The sequence below is a fragment of the Cupressus sempervirens genome, chromosome 3 (assembly GCF_028749045.1).
Source record: "Cupressus sempervirens isolate cs-2001-9-10 chromosome 3, ASM2874904v1, whole genome shotgun sequence".
In the NCBI taxonomy this organism is placed as follows: Eukaryota; Viridiplantae; Streptophyta; class Pinopsida; order Cupressales; family Cupressaceae; genus Cupressus; species Cupressus sempervirens.
In genome coordinates, this window is record NC_143120.1 from 935451236 (window position 1) to 935472589 (window position 21354).

A 21354-nucleotide genomic window follows, 5' to 3' on the forward strand; every position below is an offset into this window, starting at 1 on the left:
CCGATGAGGACTTTGGGGCTAAGCAAGAGTAAGAAGAAAAATGCCAAAAGGAGAACTTCCAAAGATCAACTACCAAAAAGGGTTAACAAGGACAACCCTGCTGATTCTGAAGATCTCAGCTCTACTGAGGATGACACGGACATGGATACGGAGGTTCTATAAAAGCCCAAGAAGACTAGCACGACTAAGAAACAAAGGATAAAAAGCCCAAGAATCCCCGGAAGAAGAAAGTAAGGCAATTGTCTTCTAAGAATAATGAGGATGAAGGTGAGGAGATGGAAACGGAAGGGGAGCAAAAGGCTGTGAGAAAGACCCCCAAGGAAAAAAGAAGCGGTCACATCAAGAGGAGACCACAGGATATGCGAAGGATAGGGAGCAGAGCCCTATCAACAATATGGACCTGGGAGACCAGCAGGGGTTTGAGACTCCCACCAACCCTGTGGAAGAACAGATGAAAGATAAAAATGTGATGGTTACTGCCTCTACTGAAGGGAGGGCGACAACTTGGAAAAACACAAACATAGACAACATCTACCTGGGGATAGCCAGAGAAAATGTAAACCTGCAAATTCATGAGGACCTGAAAGGAAAGGTGGAACTCCAAAAGCTCATCAACCCTACGATGTTCATCATGAGTGACTTAACAAGGAAGATAACTTCAATTTTCGCAACAATGCTAAGAACAGCATGATGGACAACGTTGTCCTGCATTTTGTCACCACAAAATGTAGGTAACAGTAAGAAATTTTTTCAAGCTTAGTTTCGCATTTCTCTGTGTTTAGTAAGTTATTTAATTGGTTAGTATTGATCAACCAATCAATATCAATTGATACAATGAATCATTTTACTAAAGGCCTTTGTCAATTCTTTTTCGTTTTGCTTTCTGTCGAGCCTTTGCTTGATTTTTGAAGCCTTCACAGTCCGTTCTTTGCTTTTGAGTTTGCATTTGCTTGTTTTTAGACCTTTGGATTTGCTCATGTCATGCCTTTCGCTTTCCCCTTCGATTCGGTCTAACCTAGAGGTCGATCGGAGTTGTCAGTCAAGAGATATGGTCATTTTAGTGCCTCAAAAGTGGACATTTTAAGTGCAACAGCACGAATTAAAAAAATAATGTTATATTTTCATTTTAACATTCACTTTTTGAAAATATAACATTTACTCACTTTTTCTTGTGTTTTTAAGTTACTTTATCTTTTAAATTATAACTTAAAGTGACTATAGTGCACTTTATGTTATAATTTTAAGTCGAGTTACTTTTTAATTTTTCACTTAAAGTGACTATAGAATATATAGTTACTTTTTAAAAAAATTATTTTTAAATCAAATACTTATATAAGTGTCACTTTAATATAATGTTTATGTATTATATTGATTAATATGATGCATAAATGTTATTTTTGACCCATATTGATGACATTTTTATAAAATTAAGTGAAATACATAACTTAAATGCTTCAAAGTGGACTTTTTATATGCAAATGCATGTAAAAAACTATGAAAAGTGAAAACGTTTCATGTTACATCAAAAGCTTGTAAAAGTGGACCTTTTTGATGCAATGACATGAAAGTTGAGTTTTTGTGCTTGTGCATCAAAAAGGTGAGACATGTTTTCAAAACATGTAAGTGACTCCAAAAGGTCCGATTTTGGAATCTTACATATTTTAAAATATGCAATGAGCTTCAAAAAGTGAGATTATGCATGAAGACATATATTAAAACATGCAATGGACTCTAAAAGGTCCAATTTTTCCTTCCAACATGTTTTAAAATATGTAATGAACATGAAAATGTCCTGTTTTGTGAAGAAAATATGTTCTTGCTCCAAAAACCTCCGATTTTGATCATAACTAGAGATTTTCTCCATGGATTTGGATGAAATCACTTGCATTCACGGCGTTTTGGAGTGGTGATCATTTTGCCCCCATTAAAAATCAGTTTATTGAGCTCAAAAATGTGTTCAAATCTCCAAATCTAGGGCACATTTCTGAAGAAAAACTTCAAATTTCTTCATTTTTGCTCATAACTTGAGTTTCACTCAATGGATTTGCATGCGATTTGTTTCATTTGAAATGTTTTTGCATGGCAATGAGTTTCCTTGCTTATAAAATGGATTCATTTGCCTCAAAAACATTTTTGAAACTTTCATGATGATTCACGTTTTTGCTTAAAATGCCCGAAAAATTGGGGTTTTAATCCACTTTTATGCGTTTTGAAGCCACTTTTTTGCATTTTGATCCATGTATATGCATTTGGGGAAATTGCTTTTGCATTCACAAGTCAAAAATGACTAAAAAATATGCATTTTTTGGCCACGTTTTTGCAAAAACGGCCCAGATCTTTGCATAAAAGAGTCATATTTTTGTTCAAAAAACTCAAAAAAATGCAATTCAAGCCCATACCTTTGATCAAGAGGGGTTTTTTTGAGTTTTAAATGCATGATATTGTCTTTAAAGACCTTAAAGACCACATTTTTGGCCTTCTCATGTCAAATTCGACCATTGAATATCCATTACATGCAAGTGTGGAAAAAGTCAAAAGGTTGTTTGAAAATCCAGATTCAAGGGAGAATTGGTCTCAAGTCTATAAAACTTGCTATTTTGGCTCTTTCTCCTTCATTTTTTGTACTTAATCTTCATGCAAGTGGACTCTTTCTTTCTTGCTATTTAATTTGTGCTTATCTTGCTATTTCTATGCATATTTAGCTTGAAATTGCCCATTTGTCCATATATATGCCATGAAAAGTGCATTTTGCCTTTAAAAAGGATGCAAACTCTCATTTTCACACTTTTGGAATTTCTCCGAACTCCAAATTCGAATTTGCATGTTGAAGTGACTTCCTTGTTGACATGTTTGAGTCTTTTGCCAAAGGCATGTGTTTATTTTTGTGCTTGTTTTTGTGTTTTTCTTGTTTGCATTTCGGTTCTTTTTCTCCATTTGGAAGAAATTGCAAGTTCTTTCCCAAGAACTTGAGCACGTTTCACTTCACTCCACTTTCCATTTCCATCTCACAACACTTCATCTCTCACTCAATGAAATGCGATTACATGTTTTTCATCCCATTCGTCATCCGCATATGCATGTAATCCCATTTTCCACTTCCATTTTCACCCATCTTGCCTTTCGCTTCCATTCGCACGACACGATTACATGAAATGTCTTACGTGTAATTGCATCTAAAAGGTCCTATTTTGACTAAAAGTCACTTTTTGAAAAGTCAAAAAGATGTCATTTTCGCCTCTCCATATGCATTCACACCTCCATGAGCAAATACATGTTTCTACATCTTTCCATGCTTTCCATCTTAGCCTTCATCCGCATATACACGTAAAGTGTATCTTTCACTCACACTTGCATCTCATTTCACCCTCCACCTTCCGTTACATGTTGCATTTACAGGTAATCCATTTTCCATGCAAGGACATCTTGAAAGCCCAAGTCACATTTTGAAAATCAGCAATCTCCATTTGCACGCATTCCCATGCGCCAAGCACTTTATAGCAACAAAAAAAAAAGGTTAAAGATGCTGATGGAAAGTTATTCCGAGTTTACATCTGGACATCGTCAAAGGTTTTCAAAGTGTTAGAGAATCCAGAATGTGCCAAGCTACAAAGGAGAATTCACAGCAACTTGAAAGAGAAAAGTTAGATCACATCAAGTTTCCACATGACAACGGACAATTCATCACAGTCAGAGGTTATCAAAAGATGCAAGACCATAGTTATCAACATGAATGCAACAGTAGAAGGTACAGGAACTCCCAATCCTATTATCATCTAGGATTGCATCGCCAAGTACAAGGCCCTTTAGGATTGTTTCCTTCTCTTCCGTCTTTTTTCTTCTTCTTTCGTGTTTGTAGTTGGAGAGGATGCATTGCATGAAGATGTGTAATTACATGTAATGTGAGTTACATGTGTATGTAAAAGATGTAATGCAAGTTGCATGTGCAGTTGCATGTAACCCTATTTTTTCTCCTGTAGTTAGACTAGGTCAAAGTTGGTTGAGTTGCTCCCACTTTTTCCTCCATCTTTTTCTCAACTCATGTGCCTATATAAAGGAGTGCCGCCTCATTGTAAAAATCATCTTTTGTTGTATGCAAGAAAGCTCTGCCACATTTGTGCAAGCATAACTTTGATTGTGTAGTACGAATTTGAGAGAAAAGTGAATAAAAGAAGCAATTGGAGTCGAAGCTTTGACTGGAATCAACTGCAATTGAACAAATTAGAAGCTTTCACTGTAACTTGTGCCTATTGTCTTGATTCATGTTATTATTGTGTGTTCAATAAAAGAGCATAGTGATTTAAGAAGCAATCGGAGCCGAAGCTTTGACTGGGAGCGGTTGTGGAAATATATAGCTAGAAGCTTTGTCTGTAGCTTATACTTCTTTCTTAATTCGCAAAATAGTTCATTATTCTTACTTTTAGGAGTCTTTGTGCCCTAATTGTAAAGCTTTTTCCATATAGAAGTACGATCGGACTTAGAGCCAAATTGGTACATTTTGGCTAGCCTTTGAGTTAGTTAAAATTTATCGGTATCACTATTTCCAGCTCTTGATAGAAGCGTAGTTAGAGATTCACCTTGCCCATTATTCACTCTACGAGTAAGTGGATCCTTTCTTGAAAGTTAAGAAGAAAGGATAATAGTAACACCCTGTTTATAAATCTCTCAATTTCTTGCTTACCTTGTGTTGATCCAAGGAACGGTGAGAAGGGAGCGCCTTCTCTTTAAGGTAGGAGAGACTCTGTCTCACACGTGGCTGGTCATCCTATTTTGCAACTGAATTTTTACCCAAAATTGTCGGTTGCAAAATATCCACCCAACAAACAACTTCAGGTCCATTAAATGGTTGTTCCACCAGATTGTTGAGATTAAGGAAAGAATGAGTCTACTAGAAGGAAAGATCACTGTAGAAGGGTACAAAGTTGAGTCTAACCAGTATATTGACCTTGTTGCCTTCTATAGCCTGGAAGCTAAAGTGTTGGATCTTACCAACAAAGTGGATGCCACTCAAGCTACTCTACGGGGCATAGCTAACTAGAGCTACCATATCCTAAAAACCTCCAATGAAAACCTCAAGGCTCTAATCAGCAGACTAGAGGGCAAGGGAATGAAAAGGCAATGATCATCGCAAAAGAAGGAGGTGCTGGAGCTGAGACGGAAGGCCCAGAGCAGGACTAGGTCTAGCAAGAAGAAGAAAGTCTCTGTGTACAACAATGAGCTCACTAAGATCAAAGAGGCTATTGGAAAGATGGACACTCTGGAGAAGGAGGTTGCAAACCTCCTTATGAATATGGACTCCTAGTTCTCATTGTCTCTTTTGTGTTGTTTCAGGTTGTCCTTGTGTTGATGACCTTTCTCACTGGACGTTTTGGTCGCTGTCCTTTTTAGCTCTATCTTTTGTTAGCTTGGTTTTTTAGTGTTTTATTCTCTAGCGTTGTAAAGGGTTTTAGGGCCCTTCAAAACCTGTTTTCTTTATCAAAAACTTTATTATCATGGTAGCTCTTAGCAACAATCTAAAAATATATTGGTTTATGAATAAGCAGTGAGCCCTTTATATAGGTCTTAAATTATAATCAGCAGCAGAGATTCAAACAAAGTAAACAACCTAGATTGCAGAACCTCAACCCTAATTAAAGTAAGGGCAATGAAAGAGAATCTACAATTAATAAGAGGGTGCACATAGACCTCAAAAGGAAGTCACTCACTTTGTGGGGAATTGATCAAAGATGACCCATTAAGGAAGAAAGATTCCCACTAAGTCATAAGTTGTCATTTCCTTTAATAGATTATTCTTTAGTTGCTTTCTTAAATCCAGCGAATTTTGACATTTTGACCTGGACACCTTTGATTCATAAAAGGAAATGATTGGGTGCTATATCCACATGTTGGGTGCCATGTAGGCTAGGGTATTGTCTAACTATATTATTTTGCAACCAAGATCCAACATTGATTTCCTCTTATAGAATTATCCTCCTTTGATTATTTTCTTCTTTCAATGTACCTTCTTGGGAGTTTTTGTTCTTGAAATAGATTAGACTTCTTAGATTTCCCTTTAGAACTCTAAGATGTTGCATTGTTCTTTCTACACTTGAACTTTGATCTTTGAGATCTTGAGCCTTGAATGCTTGAACTAGATTGCTTGAAATTGGGACCCCTTCAACACTAGAACTGAAATTGTCTTCCTTGAAAATTTGGAACTAGAATATTTCCTCATTTAAAATAAAACAATTGAAATAAGAATTATGCAAGGAATATAACACATGAAAAAGCTTCCATATTTGTCTCTCTCAAAGAAATCTTCTCTCCAAAATTCTAAGGCCTCTTTCTTGAATTTTTTCAATATTACTTCTTCGGAATTTCTCAAATAATCTCTGGGAATTCACCTCTTTCTTCTTAATGCTCAAGCCTTCTCTCTCCAGAAACTTTGTCTTTCTCTTCAAAATTCGTGTGCCTTCTCTCTCTAAAAACCTTTCCTCTCCCTTCCAGATTCACACCTCTTCCCTCTAGAAAATCTTACCTCTTCCTTTCTGCTTTCATGGATGCACATTAAGACTTGTGAAGGATTTCTTACAAACCTAGCCGTTTTCCTATCCTTCACTTCTCTCTTAACCAACTTATCGTTTTGGTTGAGTTTCCATTTTAGCACTTCATGCACATTTCTTTGAGTGTCATGTAATTTTCGTAACTTGGTCATTTTCGCCAAATTCATATTCCTTGAATCCACACTTAACCAACACTTAGCCATTTTCTTGCATTGCCTTATCCCTTTGGTTCAAACTTAGCCACTTTTCACATTACTTTCTCCCAAACTTGAGCACATTTGAGTGGTTGTGAAGGATTTATCATTACCTTCGTCATTTTCTTTGGCCTCATTGAATTTATGGCTATGGGCGCACATATGGGACATTTGCAAATCCTTGGCTCAAGAGTGCAAATACTTGGCTCTGATGGATTTGCACTCTTGGGCACATTTTAGCCCAAGTGAAGGATTTCAAAATCCATGCCTATGATTGATTTGTTCATGACTTCCATTTTTTCAACTTTTCTTGGATATAAAATATAGCATTTGTTCATGACTTAGTCATTTTTCCATCTTTCCTTACATATACAAAATAACATTTAAGTTATATTTTATATAAATATTGTCATTATGTTTGAAGTGATTTCATATCTCCAACACTTGTGATGGAGATTCTAGATTTTAGAAGTCCCTAAAAATTGTCAAACTCAACCAAATTTTATTAATCAACACACTTCCATCAGCATTCTTTTCCATAGCTTTTTTTCCAAGACTTCTGATAAAATTGATACTGGAACGAAGGATTCCCAAGAATTTTCACATTTTTTACTGGATTCCCATCTTTCCCATTTGGGGACACATTAAGCATATGAATGAAATTCTTCCATACTTAGCCAACTTCCTCATTTATTTAATCTTCTTGGACCAATACTTAATTTTCATGATTTTCCATTCTAGCCGCATAATGGAATGGGATCAAGGAATTTTTCCATAGTAAATTTGCATGCTCTATCCTCTTTTGGTTGTCTTCTCATGTCTCTTCATGCTCTTTAGACATGTTTCCAAACTTGACCATTCTTTACACTTTTTCAGATCTTTCCACTTCCAATTGCTTTTTTGGATCATTTTCCAAACTTAACCATTTTCATCATGTCTTCCCTTTTTAACGTTGTCAAACTTAGTGCATTTTAGAGCATTTCATTTGATTACATTTCCCGATACAGAACTGCGTGCCCATTTTCCTCTTCCTCAACCACAGCTCATTAGCTACCAAAAGCGACCTGCCAAATAAAGACTTGCCATAAATAGTAAGTTTGTTCAGACACAAAATTAGGCCAATCAGAGAGATGGTGAAACTAAAAATAAAATTGCTAAAAGAAGCAAGGACTTCCATACTCAAAATAAGGTAATTCTGAGATACAGTGAAACTTTCAAAAAATAGAAAGTTCCAAAAATATCATGTCAGAGCATTCAAACTTTCACTGACATTCTTCCCAAAAGATCAGTTGCCATTCACACTTGACCTATTTCACAGACAAACACACAGTTTTCATTCTAGAAGCCAAGTGAACAACACTTTTCTTCTAGGCTTAGCCAATTCAACCAATTCTCATTTTAAACATGGGGAACCTTAGGAGACTAAGCCAAAAAATGGGGAACCTTAGAAGACTAAGCCAAAAAACTACCAAGAATGAAAACCAAAAAAGACCAGGACTACAACAAAAAGAGGGGGTCCCCTTTGTAATGGGGCAATATGTGAAAAGGTCACAACGCTACCCTACAAAAGATTGACATAATCTGCAAGTCAGTTGGCAATGAATGCATAGAAGGCTTGCCCCTTCTCTTCAGAACGCTCTGCAACATGAGCTTGTTCCCTGGTTCTATGGAAATTCAAGAGATGACCAGGTTTACCACAAGCCTATCCCTCTCTCTATCCAAAGCAGCTTAAAACGCTTTGATTTTTGTAGACAAAAAATTCGGCAAAAGAAAAACACAATTTTATGGAAAAATCGTCAAACCCTCAATGCAGTGTTGAAATCACATGCCTTCATTTTTGTAATAAGGGTAAAACTCCAAAAAACAACAACAGAAGACCATGCTTTTTAGGACAAAATGATGCAAAACCCTCCTTGATTCTTGTGGAGAAGATCATACAAAACCCTGCCATGATATTTTGTACGAAAAAAGTAGAAAACCTTGCATAATCTTTTGTGGAAAAAAAAACTTTAAAAATCCTTCTGATTTTCTGTGGAAAAAAATTAGAGAACAATTTGTGGTTATTGTGGAATAATATCAGAAAACCCTCTATGATGTTTTATGGAAAAATGAAAAAACTCCATGATTTTTTGTAATTTATTTTGGAAAGCAATAGAAAACCCATCATGAAATGTTTCAAATGCTACACGAACAGAAACCCTCAAAATGTCTGCAACAAACTCTATTTAAAAACTTTGAAATAAGAATTTATACAGTTTTCCTTGGTGGAAACCCTTAAGTGAACGAATCATTCCACGATTTCCAACAGCAAACCATGTTATTTCACAAAAAAAACAATTAAAATCTGCAAAGAACCACGTAGATACCCACAAATTTTTTTTAGAAAATTCATTAAAAAACTTACAACTCTACTACCATGAAATGATAATCAACATCACGTGCAAAGTTTCTAAAATAAAAATGAAAGACTGAAAAGAAACATTCTATATAAAAACTAATTACGAAAAGAATAGATCCTAATTGAATGACCATTATAGAAACATTACATAATTACTTTTAAAATGTCTAGTACTAATGAAGGGACTTCCATCAAAGCATGACATAAGGGAGAATTTTAGACATTCCAAATCAAGTCAGGGAGGTATCACAGTTGGATAGTGTGATTAAAGAATTAGCAAAGCCTTTGATGGGTGAGCAGTCATTACTTTTTTTCCCACAATAATACATGATTGGTGGGCAAAGTAGTACTGCACATTCTTCAACATTGATGATTATGTTGGTATGGAAAATCAACAATCACGTCTGAAAAATAAATCGCCTTGAGAAAATATCAAAGTTATACTTAAGAAGAAGAAGATTTAATGATCATTAGGTACGAATCAATACATAATTTTAGCCTAGGTGAGGTGTTTGATATAATGCCTTGACATGCATGTGCATGAAATTGTCTCAAAGACTCACATTTTATTATAAAGTTCATGTAATAATATTTTATGAGTTAAATATTCTATTCACACGAAAGTAAAGGAATTATTTTATCATTTGTAACTTATTTTAAAGGATCAAATATAAGAGAGGGTTGGGCTGAAAATTCAATATTTTTAAATGTACAGAGGATTATTTTCCAGCTTCTCTGGGGAAAAGTGTTGAGCAGGGGAGTTTGTATTTTCTACTGATCTGTAACAGCAAGGGGTCTGTCTTGTCATCTCATTTGTTTGTACAAAAACTTCTTCACAATTTGGGCTCTGATTCATTGAGGAACCAAACGCATTTCCTGAGCTTTGTGTCAAATCTTCTTTATATTATTGCAAATTTTCTTAAGTTAAATCTTGTAATCTTTCTTCAACATACTCCTGTTATATTTGATTGAATTAGCATTTGGCAGCCTCTTATTATACCAATTATCATTCTAAGTATGGGTCGTTTAAATTTGAATCGTTATTTTTTCCTACTTAATTTGCATTAAATGTTTGTCCTTCAAAACTCTGGGTGGATTCTGTGTGTTCCATTCAAGGTTTCTTTCTTTTCTTTTCTCAAGTCTCCTTTCCTACTTTCTAATCAAACCATATACTAAAAAAGCCCAAATCAAATCTTACAAGGGAGCTGCCCATCTCAAATGTAGAGGAATATCACCATTCCGTTGGTGATTTCCCCAACTATTTTATGCAGTTTTGTCACCTTTTCCTATGAGAGTTAGCCAATAAGACAATGCAAAATAGATAAGATATTGAAACATGTCATGGGTATATAAACCAAGATTTTCAATTGATAAACCTGACTTCAAACAAGATTTTTGTATGGAAACAAAAGGTATTTAGAGAATAATATGGTTTTTTGTAACAATTATTCTAAATAAAGGTAAGTTCAGAAAGCAATTGAAACAAAATAGTCGAGAGTTGAGGTGCATTCAAGATAAAAGGACATTATACAAACTAAAATTTCCTATTGTTGCAAATCTGATGAAATTTAAAAACTTACTTGCAAGAGAGCCTTCAAGTTTCCTAGCAAACCATTTCTAGCAGCCCTATTAAAAAAACACAAACAAAATACTTCTTAATTTGCCAACAAATGTGTTTATCAATTATAAAGTTATAAATACAAATCAATTGGCAAAACAGTCAAATATAATTGAACAACTTACTACATAATTTTGAGAAAAGAGAAATGGTAAACTAAAGTTGAACAATTTTGGAAATATTTACATGAGCATGCAACATATGCAACACAATCAAAAGACACATAATACAAAAGATAACCTAAGAAAACCTTTTAAGACAAAATCTAGCAACAAAGGATTCTCTCTCTCTCTCTCTCTCTCTCTCTCTCTCTATATATATATATATATATATATATTCACAAAATCACCATAGTCACAATGAATTTGCTGAGCATCCAATTCACTATACAATCAGGCCATCTCTCTCTCTCTCTCTCTCTCTCTCTCTCTCTCTCTCTCTCTATATATATATATATATATATATATATTCACAAAATCACCATAGTCACAAAGAATTCGTTGAGCATCCAATTCACTATACAATCAGGCCATCAAGTGAGGAGCAAGAGAAGGTAATGAGATATGTAAATGGGTCGAGGCTCAACGTCCAAAATCAGCGAAGTTACAGTAGAAAAAACTTATCAATTTTCCTCGTAAGCAAAAGAGTAGTTGTCCAAGGGGAAACAAAATAGAGGGAGAGGCCAAAGAAATAATAGTAGTGTAATGTCCCCATTTTAGCTCACCTTGGTTCGTAGTGTGGATTAACCTATCAGTGGCCCTCCTAGGCTAAATCTGATTCTAATTTTTTAAACCTGCTCTGATACCATGCTGAAATATTTCAGACTAATAGCAATTAAAAAAAATTGTTTGTGCAGATAAATAATTTCTGATTATTCAATCATAAACAAAAACAATTTTGATCAGAAAGAATTATTGCTTGCTGAAGGATTAAGAATTCAGAACAAATCAACTTATCTGCATACTGATAATCTTAGAAATTATGGTCTTCAAAGATAATTCATACTTTCCTAAATCCCGATCACAATATTGATTTGAGATCTAATCTGTCATCTTCATTATGTTCACTGTATAATATAGAATGCTGTCAGGTCTGTTGTTAGAATATATGCTGTTCTATTGCCTATGTTTCGTCCACACTTTTTTAATCTCAGATTTATATCTCTTATATTATTCTCCATCTACACTATGGATGATGTAGTCGACTCCATTGATATACCTATGTGAAGAGGAGATGCAACCAATTACCAATCAGTTATAATTAATGTATAACAATTCATCTAGACCATGATTAATATCATCGATAGTATATTTATCAGTTTGATGAATAGTAAAAGTTAATAATAGTATAATGACGAGCGGCGATCAAATAGATAATATCTTCAAATGTTAATCTCTATTGATGTTTAGATTTGACTTTAAATGATTTTAATAATTTCTAGTTCAAAGACATCAAATAATTTTGTCAGAAATTTAGTTCGACAATTAGTTTATTAATGCTTTGTATTATTTGAGACATCCTTCTGAATCCGATATGTAAGCCTCCTGAAGCTAGCTCCAACATGACACAGCTTTCATTCAGGGACTTACTCCTTATGGTAAATCAATGTTGAGTTCTTACCTTCAGCAGAAGTGGCATTCCTTCTCTTCAATGATAGCTGCATTTTCCGTTTGCCTCATTTTGGCAGACTTACTATTTATAGTGTTAATGTAGATTAGATTTATTGTTAGATCAGAATATAGATATCTTTTTAATTTTACTATCTCTTAAATGATGCTAATACTAACTTATGGTTCTTTGCAGGTTACTACCAGAATAATGATACAACGATATTTCACAAATGTGGATAATCTGATTTTGATAATAATTCAATTAGGCCGGGCCCCCATAAAATTATAGGCTGGGCTATCTATACTATACTATAGTGGTGAGGATCAACTAAACTATAATAATAGGCTAGGCCGGGCCCCATAAAATTATAGGCTGGGCTATCTATACTATAGTGATGGGGCCCATTGGGATCGATTTGGATCACAAATTTCTGAGTATTAGAGAGATAGATCGAAAGTAAAACTTGATCTCTCTCCACCTCTCCCTATACCACCTCCAACTATGTAGCCAACTCCTCCTGAGCTGATGCAGTTGTCACCCATTCGGCCTCATTTGTAGACGAGATGTGCTCTGTCTACCGAAGAGTACAATAACCTTCTCGAAAAGCCTACTCAATCTCACAAATCAAAGAATCAACCCAACTCTCCCCCACTCTCTCTCGGAGAACCCAATCCTCCATCATGCCTAGGGTCTCTGTAGCCAGCGATCCACAAGACTCCTAACATGTTGCAAATGCTTGAGCATAACCTCCACTTACAAAAGCCAATAACCACTCCAACTCTTGGACAACTCCCTCTTGAGCCTGTGATTGAGCAAAGGCCACAACCATCCTGGCTCCTGCGACCATCTCCTCTAAATATTGCTCCAAGCCACTATCAACAATCTCCCTCAAAGGCTCTCCTATGCGGCTGTGCTCAAAAGTATATGTCAACTGTCCAACAGGCAAAGTGCCTCTCTCCAACGGATGCTACTACTCCAACTCTATCTAAGTGTCTTTCTTCAGCAAATGCTCCTACTCAACTCTAACAACCTGATAGGTGAGTTCTCCCCGTCGAGATCCAATATCTCATGCCAATGAGGTAATGGTTGCATGGGGCAGTAAGGGTCATCTCAATTGGTGCCATCAGTGCCATATTATACTCACTGAGCCAAGAATTTACTATCGTGTCTCTGTCTCCGACATAGCATTGCTCCCTAATATTTGTGTCCCTCCCGACGGCTCACCAATCATCTCCATTCTCTCAGCCTTTGTCCCGACTATCTCCATCTAGGGCTTTGTCACCTCTCATAGAAACATCTTCGTGCAAGAGCACCTATACCTCCACTCTCTAGGGCATCCACTACAACAAGCTCTTCATGAGTTTCACTCAAGGGCATTCATGCCTAAGAGTCTTATACAACTTTTAGAAGTAGTTTTCATTTCAAATAAGCCTACTTGTAAGGCCTAGTCACCATTGGTGTTCTATAAACCATTGGTTTTTTACTATGATCATTAGGCACATCTTAGTCCTAGGATAGGGTAGGTGTGTTCTTATGCTTCTAAACATGTTTTAGGTCCCTAGGACACTAGAGGAAGGTCCTAGCATAATCAAAGTGTGCATGTGTACTCGGTTAGCACAAAGGATCCCTTCATTAATTGACCCAACTTGGTCAGAACAGGAGTTTTGTTGTTAACCGACCCAACTCAGTTAGTACAGAGTTCATGTTGACATTCCTTTGATAACCGACTAAGCTCGGTCAATACTGTCTCCGAACTCAGTTATAACTGAACGCTCGGCACATACAAGAAACTATTTTCGATGCCCAAGTGAGCTCAGTTATCACTAATTGCTTAGTAAATGCTTGATAGTTTGTGACAACATTTAGCAACTTTTGCAAAAAGTTGTCAACTTTTGCTAATAGTCTCCCAACGGTCACAACCTTTGAAAATCGGTTGGATCAATTGGGAAAGGTCTTCATATAGCCCTTTCAAGTGGGTGGAAGACATAGAATGTAATTTTGCAATTTGAAATCAATAAAACTCCCTATTTTTGTTGTAAATTAAATGTTGCATGTGTGTGTGCGGACTAGTATAGATTGGAACAAGCAAATGAATGATTGGATCAGCATCTAGGATGATCTAAGAATGCAATGCAGTTGGTTTGAAGTGTTGATAAGGTTTGAGTCAAAAGATATACAAACATTTGTCTCGAGTGCACCAAAACCCTTGTTCCATTGGCAGTTTCTGGCAAAATACACTAACTTACTTTTCCACCGTGGTAATTCCACACCACTCGGGCACATGCAAGTTAAGTTGGTGTACTATAGGATTCCAGAAGGATGAGAGATGGGGATTGAGTTTCCTATTTTTGCAACCCAGCCCTAGGCCAAACATCTCTTTGTGTTTGGTTCAGGACAGCAGACATTAAAGTGTCAGAGGCACTTTGAGGATCGATAAAACATGTCAAATGGTGGATTGTGATCTCTTATAGATCCCTCCATGTATCTCAATTGGTGATTAAGCCTAGACGATAGACTAGTGTGGACTTCCTTCATGTCCCCAAAATTTAATGTAATAATTTAATTTAATTAATTAATTAACTGGTCCCAGAATTTAAATAATGTAATAAAAGGACATTTAATTAGTTACTTCAATTAATTAATATGGGGGCCAAGTTAATAATCTTTTTAATTTATGGTTCCGATTGATTTAGTAATATCTCAAACCCATTTTTATTTTTAATTGCTTCCGTAGGTGTGGCCGTCGGCTATCTTTGTAAACCTTCGAGAGTTCCTCCGAAGAGTATTTAAGCACGGCATGTAGGTAGTTGTTGGTATGCGATTTTGATTATATCTCTTTGTACTACGAATTCCTGTTGGGATTCCATAGTTACACTGCCCTGGGGGATGGGGGGACGGCGAAACGAGCGGACAAGTTTCTGAGACGGGAGTACAAAGGGCCCTTAATTTGGGGACGGCAGTGGGGGACAAGAGGGGTGAATATATCTATGCATATGGTACTCAAAAATGTTAGTTGTGAAAATATGTATTGCAATTTAGGATATAAAGATGTAAAAGAGTGAATACTTGAATATTGCATTGAATTGGAACATCAAACATTAAACATAAATAGTCAAATCTGCAAATAGTGAATATCAGGATGTCCCCCATCTTTGATGGAGGTGGCAGAATCTGGTGGCGCCACTGGGGACGGGGAGACGGAATCCCCAAGTCTCCAGTGCATTGAAGTCTCCGAGACGTCGGGCAAAAAGGGGGGAACGTGTCCTCGTGTTACTATGTGGGATTCTCTGTTGTTCACCATTTTGGAAGTGAAAGATCTTCCCTACTTGGCTTGTTCGGTTTCGGTGGGATTCAACCCTCACCCTATTCAGTTGAATGTAATACTTCGCTCAGATCGGGCGAATCGAAGCACCATCTTGTGGCAAATATTAATTGAAGGTTATGTGTGTTCAATCTCCATTCTTGTTTGGTGTTATCTAATAAATTCGGATTTATAAGTTTATGTATTGTATGACTGAGCATTTCCCATCCGTCCACCATCCATCGGCTTCCTCCCTCCTATTATGCGGACGACAACTTTGCCTCATTCCGTACTCCACCTCATCCCTGCATAGACTCCCTCCATACATCTCCCAACACAACCGTACGGCTTGCACACATGACCTTTCCTTACCACCACCATACGGCCCAACACCACCATACACCCTTCATACCATACGACCATCAGGTTTGTCTATCAGGCACATGGGACCGACGGGTAAGTGGCTACCAAGCACATGGGACCAACGGGTAACTAGCTATCAGGTAGACAGGACCAATGCGTAACTGGCTACTAGGAACACAAAACCAACGAGTAACTAGCTATCAGGCACATGGGACCAATAGGTAACTGGCTATCAGGCACACGAGACCAACAGGTAACTAGCTATCAGGCACACGGGACCAACCGGTAACATCACACAGTGACAGCTTTGAGGCACCTAAAGCCTTTGCAAACTCGAATTCGATTGGCATCCTTCACTAATATCATAATGTGAAACACTCATTCAATTGTCTAAACCTTGAACATGATACCAACCTCTAGTACACACTCAATCTCCTCATTCACTCCGGCAACGTAGTTCTTATTCATTTTGTAGGGCCTCTTTCGTATGGATACAGCTCCAGGTACCAGTAAAATGCAGTTTATGCACAACTTTGGAGGTACTACCTTTAGGTCTTTGTAGGTCTATGCAAATGCATCCTTATACTCCAGAAAAATCTTCAATGTTGCAGCCTTCAACAATGGATTCTAATCGTCTCCCAAAATGTTGCACAGGTTTGCCTCTCCCAAATTTGTGACTCACAGGGAGGGTTCTTCATATTTCATTGGTTTCTTGAGATCACACTTGTGGATCAAAGTCTCGTTCACATGGGCCTCCCCTTCCTTGTATCCATTGTACTCTCATGCGAACAAGTCTCTTTGGGACCCTCATTCTACCTCCACCTCAAGCATGTAGTTGTGGAATAGTTGATAGTCTTTAATCTATCAATGGAAGAGTCCACTCAATGAATCAATTTCATCCTCTGAACACCCTTCAAGTTCCAAGATGCATTTGACGCTCAGTTCCTTCCTTCGTCCACTCCAACTCCAACTTATAGGAATATGCGAGCTCTTCGTTCTCCATCTAGGTACAGATATCAATGACAAATTTGAGCCTTCCACTCTTTATTGAGAGAGTGTTCCTCTTCCAATTATGATTTACCCTCGCTATAACAAGCCACCCCCTTTCGAGAATGGCATTGTGCCCTTCTTTTTAGAGGGATTATGACAAAGTCCAAGATAAGTGGTTGTGTGCCTCTTGTGACTTGTTAAGCCATGAGTATTTCAAGGGGTTTGATTTCATGTTGGTTGACACCTACTAAATTAATAGTTGGAGGCCAAAGGGTTAGTTTCCCCAATTTCTTCCACATCTCTTCAAGAAGTACATTTACCCCTAATCCACCGTCCACGACAATATCAGCGAGAATAGTTTTGAACATGCCAATCTCTACAATTGTTAGGTGATGGCCATTGTTTACTGCAAGCAACATTAGATCCATTGCAGACCCACCAAGAACATCCATACCTTGTGTGGTGCTGGTTGGTATGGAGATGGTACTTAATAATGTTGTCTGTAAATGGGGCATAGTGTGAAGAAGGTCTTGGACTTTGATGGTTATTTCCATGTGTAACATTTGCCTTATTATATTTGTTAAGCTTCCATCCTCCTAGAAATACTAGCCCTTTTCGTGCATTTATTTTTGCTCCCTCATTTCCTTTTCGATCTCCTCCTTGTACAAGGGTTGGGGTACGTAGCCTACTTTGCTTGTGCCAAAGCGACCATCAATACTTTGCTCCCTTCAATGTTTAGAAGGTTGACGTCAAGTTTTGGGCAGTTGCCATCTTCATGGTCCCCAAGGCCACACCATTGGCACAACTTCTACGAGGTGTCTCCCTTTTGGTAATCTTGGGGAAAGTGACCCCATTGGTTACAAGCCCAACACTATATTATTAGTTGTCCCTTCGCATTGTATTGTATCCGACTTCTATTATTATTGTTGTTATTATTACCTCTTCCTTCCCGTCGATTGTTCAGAAACCTGCCAAATGATGTGTTATTGTTTGCCGACTGAGAGGTACTTGTTGAACCTGATGTGGACAATTGAACCTGTGTGAAGTGCACTTGTTGGCTCCTTGTATTCATATTATATGGGCATTCCTTGGTGGAATGACCCATATCTTGGCAAATGTCACAAAATGTCTTTTTTAATACAAAACCCCTTTGTGTGCCCCTTCTCCTTGCAATCGGTGCACCACAACTCTCCTTTGTCAGTCCTACTTCAACTCCCCTTCATTGCTTGAAATTGCTTCCTCATTCACTCCATATCTTTCAGGAGGGCTTGTACCTTCTTACTCAACTCCTCATCGCCGCTACTCTTCTCAAACGAGTTATCGCTACCCGAAGACGACTTGTCCTCCTTCCTGGAGGTTTTATCTTCACTCTCCAGATCCATGGCCCTGTCATAGGTGTCAGCATATTACGTGAGGCTACCATTTCCGTTTTTTCCCTCAAGGAAGGCTTCAATACTTCAACGAACCATCTCTTCAACTTGTTGGCTAGCTGGTAGCCCATCTTCTCCAGCAATTCTTTGGGCCTCCCATAGTACGCTCTCATTGTTTCCTTCTTTCCTTGCTTCGTACTATAGATTTTTGGTATTATTTCATTGTCATCTTGAAGTAAGTAGAATTCATTTTTTAAAAAAATATCAAATTATCCTCGATATTTATTTTTGCTTTGTCCATATCGAAGTACAAATCAATGGGGACTCTGTGCAGGGTTGTTGGAAACTATTAAACCCATTCATTCTTGTTGGTTACTCCATTCGCCAACAAAATTATCTCACAAGTACAACAGTGTCTAATGGGATCCTCCTTCCTGTCGCCTATAAATTTTGGCAGCTTTTGCTTCTTTGATAACATGGTTATATTTTTGTCACTCACGATTTGTTGAGTTCTCGAGCTGGGTGGTTTAGAGCCTGACGGGTTGTGTTGACTATCGTGCCCCAGTGTCCCTCTGGCAATCCTGGCTGCACCGGCATCCTCAACGTCCAGATAAAAGTTGAGGTTCTTCCCATGTATGCAAGATAATGATTGCTAAAAGGAAAAGGGTGGAAAAAGCTTTGGGTTGAAGGAGGCTCCATCCTAATCATTAATGCAATAAATGGAGGGAAATTGGGAAATTGGGGCTTAGAGACTATATTGTATTGAGCAAAGTGGGTGATAAGGGGTGTGGAGCAAGTGGTTTTCTCTCATATTGATGTAGTGCAAGGCAAGAGAATCCCCAAAGGAGATGTCCAAGCCCCCAACAAACAAACACACAGCGAAAACAACACAACAATGCAAGATCTAATACCAATCACAACACTTTATTCATATAATAACTAATTGCGTGCAATATGCTAGTTGTAAGGCCTTTCGGGTTAGGGCTAAATACAAACAACAATTACAATACCAGTTCTGCAAGATCCCGCAAGATCCAGTTACCACGCGCCAATTCTAGCTAATCCAGATCCACAACTGGATAAGATCACCAAGAAGAATCCACACTTGTACCCTCACATCCACCAAGCAATCCTCTTGTTCTTAAGCCACAGCCCTAGCTCTTCAAAATTCACATCTACACTTCATCCCTTTCTCAAAGATGGAATGAATAACCCCCCCCAAGACTCTACAAGACCCCTTACTTATACCCAACTAAGCCACAAGTTGGCCCAACTCATTACAAACTAAATTAAATCCCGTACATTAAATATAGGTCGAGCCACAAGTCAGCTACAACATTAAATTAATACCCATACACAAATTAAATGCCAAAAGTCAGCTCAAAGACAACTCGGCACCAACAGAACCAAGACCAAACCAAGGACCAATAAATTCCCAAGCATACCTCAACTCCAGAGACCATGCTAAGTTCCAACAACCATGTCGAGCAACCAAAGACCATGCCAAGTTCCCAGACTATGCCGAGCTCCCAGACCATGCCGAGCTCCCAATGTATGCCGAACACCAGTATCTGCCAAGCTCCACAACACTTAACCAAAATCCCTCCAACCATGCAAGATTGCAAGAAAACCCAAGATGCTCCTGCATCAGACACCCCAAGTTCGTAAAGATGTTCTCAGTAGCTGGAAGAACATCTTCTGGGATTCAACACATAAATTCCAAACTAGTTCTTTACATACATATCCTTGAAGTCTTCAACTTGTACACTCTTTCCTTTGTTCTTCTTCTGCTTCTTCACATCCATCCTCAGTCTGCTACAGGCCTAATTTCCATACCGATCTCCAACCTTCTCAAAATCTACCAACTCAACTCACCTGCCAATACTCAAGTTCCTCCTACCGATCTTTTCATTCTGCAAAAGAATCAGGGAAAACTTCTTGCCACCTTTCTCAACAGTAAACACATTCTTGACACAATCATGTACAGCCCTACAATCATACTGCCAAGGTCTACCAAGCAACACATGACAACTATTCATGTCCATAATATCACACAACACTTGATCCTTATACTGCCCAATCTGGGAATCAACAAGGCATTGCTCCCTTACTTCCAAGACATGTTCACCTTGCAACCAACCAATCCTATAAGGATAAGGATGCCTCATTCTCTTCAAACCAAGTTTTTGAACCATCTCCTCAGCAACAAGGTTATCAGTACTACCACCATCCACAATCACCTTGCAGACTTTACCACCAAACTTACAACAAGTCCTGAACAAACTAGTCCTCTGACAAGAATCCAATGTCCTCTCACCAACCAGCACTCGCTAAGCCAGCAAACTTTCTCCTTACTCAGGCTAACTATCTTGAACTACAACCTCATTCACAACAGCAGCTGTCCTACCAATCGGACATTCAAAAGCTCTATGCCCTTCTTTACCACATTTGAAACAATTACCTCTGAATCCACCTCCACCTATCCTCCTTTTCTGATCAACATGTTTTGGTTCACTTTCAGCACTCGGTTTAGCTTGTGTCAAGCTATCCTGCTTCTCTTTCCCTCTAGCATTACCTTGACTTTTACTTTTCAATTTATCTTTTGCCTTCAGGGCATACTAATAAGCATCCTCAATTGAAGAAATATTCAGCATACCAACCTCATCCTGAATATTGAATCTCAAACCATTAATGTACTGAGCTACCTTTTCCTTTGACAATTCTCTATGACCAGACCGAATAGTCAACTTGTAGAACTCCTCGATATAATCCTTCACAGTCATATCCTTTTGTTTCAAATTCTGCAATCTCTTAAACAACTCAAGTTCATAATCAGCAGGAATGCACTTAGCCTTCAACTTAGTCACCATCAATCTCCATCTAGAGATCTTCATTTCACCTTTCTCTTCTCTGTCTCTTTACAATTCTTTCCACCAAAGAGCGGCATGTCCTTTCAACTTAGTTTGTGCC

The 21354-nt window shown here is 37.8% G+C and overlaps 1 protein-coding gene across 4 annotated transcripts in view; it reads right to left on the bottom strand.

Annotated features, from left to right (window-relative positions):
• The window catches only part of LOC149569825 (uncharacterized), a 217515-nt gene that overhangs the window by 189045 nt on the left and 7116 nt on the right, over nt 1-21354 (bottom strand). For all 4 annotated transcript variants that reach the window (XM_089822553.1, XM_089822549.1, XM_089822548.1 and 1 more), the window contains exon 2: nt 10712-10757. In XM_089822553.1, coding sequence (XP_089678679.1) covers nt 10712-10757 — 46 coding nt within the window. The remainder of the gene's footprint in view (nt 1-10711; nt 10758-21354) is intronic.